This window comes from Lygodium microphyllum, chromosome 1, assembly GCF_053477565.2.
Source record: "Lygodium microphyllum isolate KBCC chromosome 1, Lygodium_microphyllum_v1.1.10, whole genome shotgun sequence".
Taxonomy (NCBI): Eukaryota; Viridiplantae; Streptophyta; class Polypodiopsida; order Schizaeales; family Lygodiaceae; genus Lygodium; species Lygodium microphyllum.
In genome coordinates, this window is record NC_141135.1 from 83,475,562 (window position 1) to 83,482,983 (window position 7,422).

The window sequence follows — 7,422 nt, forward strand, 5'->3', positions numbered from 1 at the left end:
AATTGAAAAGTGTTGTTGCATTAATCATAAGGATTTACTCCAATATATAGAGTAATCATAAGATAATTCACCTTCTTTTATCATATCCTCTAATTTTAATACAAGAAATATATTGTCAAAATGATTGCTTAAGTTCTTCATCATTTTTCATCCTCTTTATTGCCTAATTTTATATCAATGGTTTACATTTTGTCATTAAGAACACTCGTTTAACATCCTCCACACATTAATTTGGTTGTTTTGAAATCCATAGTATTTAATCAATGTTAGATTTGTAGTGGAAGCACTACAATTATCAATCAAAAATTGAAAGAACAAAGGGAAGATGAGAGAAATAAATATAAGAATGCACAAAAGAGAATGGGTACAATCTACCCCCATGCACAAGTACCTCCCTCGTGTATGTGGTTAATGATTTATTTATTTACTTTTTGTACTCAATAATCATGAAAGTAATCACTTTGGGCTTTTTGCTTACCTTATTTAAATTACTTGCTTTTGGCTACTAATTGCTAAGGCCTATCTAATTATTTCTAATATCTAAAACATATTTCTAACCTTACTAAAAAATTATCTTGCTACAAAAGCAAAACATGAAGGTTATAAAGATAATCTCGAGCATAAACAAACAAATTAATCAATGCAATAGTCCACAAAATAAATCACCGTGTGCACCAAAGGTGCTCCATTGATAAATACAAAAATCATTGCCTATATATTACTTTGGTTACTAATAATCTACAAACCAAAAAATACAAAATATATTAATTCCCTACCTATTTGCTTAACGTATGAGAGTCTTGGCTTTAGAAGTATGGGTGCATGCCCATCCTCATATGCACCCCCACAGACTATATCCCTTCCAACATATGAGAGTCTTGGCTTTAGAAGTATGGGTGCATACCCATCCTCATATGCACCCCCATAGACTATATCCCTTCCAATAGAGTTCTGTTTGCCCTGCCTTGATGATCAACACCCTTCTCGATTGTTGGGTGTGCATGAGAAAAAGAGTTAAAGCTTTTGATATATAATCATCATAACAATATTAAGCTCTTCTATGCATGAGTCAATGGGAGCACTCTTGTTGAAGTTATCGATATGTAAATTTGCAACACTCATGAGTAATAGTAAGCTCATTAAATGGTTAAAAAGTATTTTGTTGCATGCTTTGACTAATGACACATGGATGTATACCTATGACTTGGTAACTATAAATAAGCACACATGTTCATTCAATAGTTAGTAAGCAATTTGTTGGCATGCTTTGACTAATGACACATGCATGTATATCTATGACTTGGAAAGGATAAGAGCACATGCTTAATTATAATACAAATGTAATCGATCTCATGCATTGACATAGTTTTCTAAAGGGTTAATTAAACACACAAAATGTCTAGTTTCATATTCGAAAAGGATTACATCGATCGAATTTATGCATTGATGAAAAATATTGATGGAACTCTTCGCATGAAGCTATATAGGGCAAGCCAATAAAATGTATATAAAAGTATACAATGGCAATGGGGGAGGCCAAAAATGTATGGAATAATACAATGTGAATGGGAGTGGATGGTTCCCCACATCATGTCGCCATGCGGGTTTTTGGGTGGGGGGCGGCGGGCGTGTGAACGGCGGGGTCACAAGAGGAGTAGGGGGAATACCAGCAAAAGCCATACGAGGAGGAGAGAAGGGGGAGAGGGCTGGGGGGCAAGGTTGTTGACGTCGGCGAGTGCGGAGGGGACACCTGGCAGGGGGGCGTTCGGGTCGTAGGTGGGGTTCACACCATAGAGGGCTTGGGCGCCCTGGATGTCGTCGGGCTGGAGCTGGAGCTTGATCTGGCCGGGGGCGATGCTGGGGTACATGATGGCGTCCGGGACGGGGGAGTGCGCCAGCCCTAGCAGGTGCCCGATCTCGTGGGTCACCACGGACTGCAGGTCCACGTGGTGCGCCGGCCCAGTGTCCACGTGTCCCGCCGACCAGAACTCCGAGTCGTCCAGGTGGAAGCGGCCGTCCGGCGGGGAGAAGGCGTGCGCCAGGATGCCCAGCACTCCGTCGAAGGGCTCCCCGTCCCCGTGCCCGTACGACACGAACTCTATCTTCACGTCCGCCATCCCGTAGTCCTCCGCCTCCGTGAAGTTTATCGGCACCACCGCCCCCCACTCGCTGAACGCCGCCCGGAACGCCGCCTGCCTGGCCTCCGCCCCCACCCTCGCCGTCTCGTTGACGGCGCTGAAGGCGTACGTCAGCGCCCGCCTCCCCTGCGGCCACGTCGGCCTCCCCGGGAAAAAGGCATACCGCCCCACCCCCACCCCCAGCCCCCTTCCCTCGCCCCCCGCCGTCGATGTTGACTGTAGCATCAGCGGTATCCCGCCCACCACGTCCTCCCTCCCGCACCGCGGCGTTATCATCTTCAGCAGAGTCTGTAAGTCCAGCACCCCCGTTGCCGTCAGGTTGAAGCTCTCCTGATATAGCTTGACGGCGGCTAGCGTGTCGTTGTCAAAGAGAGCCGTGACGTTGGCGCCCGCCGTCAGATTCAGGTAGCCGAACTGCGCCAGGTATCGCTTCAGGGCCACCAGGGCTTCGCGCGTGTCGCCGGCGCGGGCGTCCAGCAGGCTCTTGAAGTCCGTCCACGCGCCGGCGACGAAGTCGTCCAGCAACGACGGGATGCTGATGCGGGACAAAGCAACGTGCCCCGAGGACGGCAGGGCCAGCAGCAACGGAATCAGAAGCAGAAGTGGGCGGATGTCGATGGGGTTTCCCATTGGGCTCAGCAGCTAAGCATCCGCCGTCCTGTCCAACTGTCTTGACGGAGCTGATACTGACGGAAGATATTGACGGAGTTACCGACGGAGCACAGAGAGAGAGAGAGAGAGAGAGAGAGAGAGATGGCTGTTCTCTTCCCAACGAGAACGGTAGCGCTGGTTAGAGCGGTGATTCTGGATATAGTGTTCTGCTGTGGCCGCCCGGGCATCAACTGTGTGTATGTTTTAACCTGACGGGAAGCGGAGAGATGAGACCTGGCGTCTCATTTGTCGCCATCTCAGGCGGTTTCTTCTGCGTGCCGCTCGACGCGGACTGGTTCTGTTGACAGGGTCTTCGTATGCTCTCCAAGCACCTACCCTTCACTGACTCCATCAATGCACTTGGTTCCCTTCAGCCAGTGCACACTGTATACACAAAATTAAATAAATACGAAAAGATATCACCTTAATTAGAGAAAATAACATCGCGATTCGCTTATATATAACCTGGACCCAGCCCGGTTACGAAACTTGAAGAAGACTAGCTAGGTCAGTTTTGTGCATCTCACCAAGCATACTCGCCAACTTCCAATACCGTTGAGCTTTAGAGCTAGGTTGTGCCCGGGTGGAGTGGGGGAAGTGAGACCCCACTTCCCCACATATCTCAGAGTGGCAGGGGCAGTGGGCTTTCATTACCATTTTGCAAAAAACACACTGCTAACAAAGAGCTTACAAGGTTAATGCATGCAATTTGTCAAGGGAAAAGTTGCAGGGCTCACCAACCAATGAGAAGAGGGTATCTAACACATTAATACTAGTGTTTAGTTGTCTCGTCAAAAAAACCATAAACTTAAGTAATGGGGCGCAACAGCAATGAGTTTTACAAAACCCATGTTAGCCCCATAGCCCTTGGGTGTGATGGGGCTCTTACATATCTATTTGGAGTCTTGAGTCTTGACCCAATCTACTTTCAAACTAAACCCCTCATAGATATGATTAAACATTTTTGAGACAACATGGTAGCCTCATTTCTATATACAAATAACTTGTAAGAGTACAAGAATTCCCATAGCTCCAAAAAGTCTAAAGTTTTGAAAAAGATGTCACAGCAAGATATGCTTTTGCATCACAAAAGTTCAAAAACAAACATATCTAGACACATTTAATGACCCCACTCCAATCCTCTATGTGTGTGTGTGAGCGCGTGTGTGTGTGGACATTTTCAATGTGTCAAAGCATGTTGCTAAGTGAGGTTTTGCATGGAGAATGTACCACTAGGTGGGGTGAAGACACACACACACACACACACTCTCTCTCTCTCTCTCTCTCTCTCTCTCTCTCTCTCTCTCTCTCTCTCTCTCTCTCTCTCTCTCTCTCTCTCTCTCTCTCTCTCTCTAACACTACATGGATATCATATTGGTTAAATCTATGGTTATAGTAAGTTAAGAACCTCACAATGGTTGTAGTAGAACTCTCTCACAAATATAGTCTACAAGGGATGTTTACACTTTTCTAGACAACCATTATGATGTATTACATGAACTAGAACAATATGTAAACAATATGGGACTCAATTCTAATGTTAATTGAGACACAAGTTTAGTAATAGGTTTGCAAAACTAGTATTTTGGGCTTTATTAGAATGTAATGTCATATGAAATGCAATAGAGGTCTCTATTAGCCAAGTGACTCCCTTGCTCCTTGGGTATCTTTAACAAGACACGAACAAGCATTTTAAAAGTTGAAAGCCATTTGTTACATATGGTGCATTGTTGTCCATATTTGTCATGGCAAAGATATCAACAATGGTTTTGTGGGTGTGTCACAAATATCATGGGCATTGTACTCGTAAGTGTATGATCTACTAAGCCTAATCAAGGATAGCATAACCAAGGATTTTTATATTGTGTGATCACCCATACCAAAGAGTTAGTTAGGTTGCATTAATGCATTAATAAGCTTGGGGGTGTGATTACTCATAAGATATTAAGTTGATCATCTGTGAAGGATAACCCAAGTAACCACACAAAGGATTTGTGGATGCTAGCTAAATATTTTTTGGATATTTTCGAACCTATAATAATGATGTGGTGTAAGCTGAGTCGCATATATTTCTACTCTCAATCAAGAACAAAACATTCTTCCTTTTTTTGTTTCCTCTACTATTTATATCTATATATTTTGTTAAAATTATCATGGTGCAAGTAAATACTATCGATTATTTTGTGTGGTTATGAGATGATGACACTCTATATTGATAAATAAGTGTTTTATCACCTATGACAAGTAAATTACTTATTTATTGATAAGCTTAGAATTTGTGATGAGCGTAGAAGGTGTGAGTGCTAAATAGCTATGGTAAAGAGCTAGTCTATTTGGATGTTCTCCTTAACTAACTACTTGCATAGTCTTATTGACCCATGACCACCACCCATATGTATGACATACAATCATCTAAGGAATATTTCCAAGAGTATTCCCTACACTAGACCCCATGGGTTAGATGCACCTGAGAACTTACTATCTGATGCAAAGTGCCTTAGGTATATACTTCTCTACCTACATTAGCTCTTTCCCACTTGGCCCACAAGCTAAGTGCATATAGGCCATCTCCTAACCATCTCAATTAGAAAGATATACCTCTTCTAGTGTTATCCATGCTAGGCCGATTCATTGTAGCTTTGCAAGCACTATCATGAGAAACTCTCACTTCATCACCACACATTATATTTTGGTTTATTGTGTGTATGCATATCTCTCTCTCTCTCTCTCTCTCTCTCTCTCTCTCTCTCTCTCTCTCTCTCTCTCTCTCTCTCTCTCTCTCTCTCTCTCTCTCTCTCTCTCTCTCTCTCTCTCTCTCTCTCTCTCTCTCTCTCTCTCATGCCACTACTTCCACTGCCACTTGCCAACTAAGCATACCCTATGTTACTTTATGTGAGCATAGAGAGAGAGAGAGAGAGAGAGTGTGTGTGTGTGTGTGTGTGTGTGTGTGTGTGTGTGCGCACGCGCGCATGTGTGTGTGCACATGTCCATATGTGTGTGGCATACTATACAAACAAAGAGAGAGAGAGAGAGAGAGAGAGAGAGAGAGAGAGAGTGTGTGTGTGTGTGTGTGTGTGTGTGTGTGTGTGTGTGTGTGATCTGAAAGGAGTACACAACATTGTGCTAACAAAGAGATGTAGACGCATGAGGCTATATTCTCTCTTAGTTGTATCTCTCTCTCTCTCTCTCTCTCTCTCTCTCTCTCTCTCTCTCTCTCTCTCTCTCTCTCTCTCTCTCTCTCTCTCTCTCTCTCTCTCTCTCTCTCTCTCTCTCTCTCTCTCTCTCTCTCTCTCTCTCTCTCTCTCTCTCTCTCTCTTTCACACACACACACACAATTGTACCTCTCTCTCACATTTTTCTAATAATTTTGTAATACACCATAACACTTACATAAAAGTATACATATACTAAGCAATTGTTCCAAAAAAAGATAAATGTATACGTATCTTTAGAACAATGCTAAAATCATAACATGTGTGAATATTTGATCTTTACCACAAAGTCTTTTTGACTTTTCTAACCCACCTTTATTTATTCAAGCACATCTTTCCCACACATTGTATTTTGCTTTCCCCATCTTTCCTAGCAAGGAATGGTAGGTGACTTCATGGCAACTCTTTGCACAAAGTGTTATGAGTACGGCAAGTGCTCTTCAAGAGCGAGGAGATTGCTCTCACAAATTACAAGAGAAGAACTTGAAAGATAAATTTAACTAGAACTTAATTGTGAGATAACTCAATTACAAGAGAACTTGATTACAAGAGAATACTCATAAGAGCATGGTAATGATTACAATACAAGATTAGAAAGAGACAAGAATTGAAGACGACTCACCTCACATGGGCCTTACAACCAGGTGCAAGCAAAATTGAAGAGCTTGTAGCCCAAGACCCCTATTTATACTAGAATTGAGGAGGTTAAGGGGATGCTTCTAGATGATGATATAATTGATGACATATGCATCATTGACATAAGTGATGACATGCGACAGTATTGATGTAAGCCTCTTACAAAACTTTCCAAACAATTATTTAGAACTTTCTTAGAATTGTCTAGTACTTTCTCAAATCTTTTAACAACAAGAGTTCTACCAACTTGCATACGAACCAAGGGGAGCATCCATTAAAATCTTGTAAGTTGTGAGAGCAATCTCCTCGCTCTTGAAGAGCACTTGGCATGCTCATAATAGTTTGGCAAGACGGAAGGACTTATAACCTAATACCCCTATTTATACTAGAATTAAGGAGGTTATGTGAAAGCTCCTAGATGATGACATCATTGATTACATAAGAATCATTAACATAAGTGATGACATTTTCAATGTGATGTAACCATTGATGTAGATTTTTTCTAGACTTTTCCAAAGAATTATCTAGAACATTCTTAGAATCATCTAGTACTTTCTAGAACTTTCCAAAGAATTATCTAGGACCTTCTTGAATCATCTAGTACTTTCTCAAATCTTTTAGAATTGTCTAGAATGTTCTGAAATCTTCTAAAAACCTTTCTAGAATGAGGGCTTGTACAAACTTGCATATGAACCAAGGGCTAATCGTCCTTATCCGTCACATTGATTTGAGTGTCCATTCGACAAAGTTGTTATGAAGCAACATTGTGAAAGGAATAAATATGC

The 7,422-nt window shown here is 42.3% G+C and overlaps 1 protein-coding gene across 2 annotated transcripts; it reads right to left on the minus strand.

The window, feature by feature from the left end:
* Positions 1–1,484: 1,484 nt before the first annotated feature.
* On the minus strand, positions 1,485–5,655 carry LOC148041332 (metalloendoproteinase 2-MMP-like). Of its 2 annotated transcripts, none has more exons than XM_087678975.1 (2): positions 3,317–5,655; positions 1,485–3,173 (listed from the first exon to the last, which is right to left on the minus strand). In XM_087678975.1, exon 2 carries the CDS (start codon positions 2,766–2,768, stop codon positions 1,644–1,646), a length of 1,125 nt encoding a protein of 374 aa, XP_087535101.1. In that variant the 5' UTR covers positions 2,769–3,173; positions 3,317–5,655; the 3' UTR covers positions 1,485–1,643. The 2 variants fall into 2 exon arrangements, with proteins under 2 accessions (XP_087535101.1, XP_087535096.1); XM_087678970.1 differs by having other exon boundaries at positions 3,255–5,655.
* Between the last annotated feature and the right edge of the window lie 1,767 nt (positions 5,656–7,422).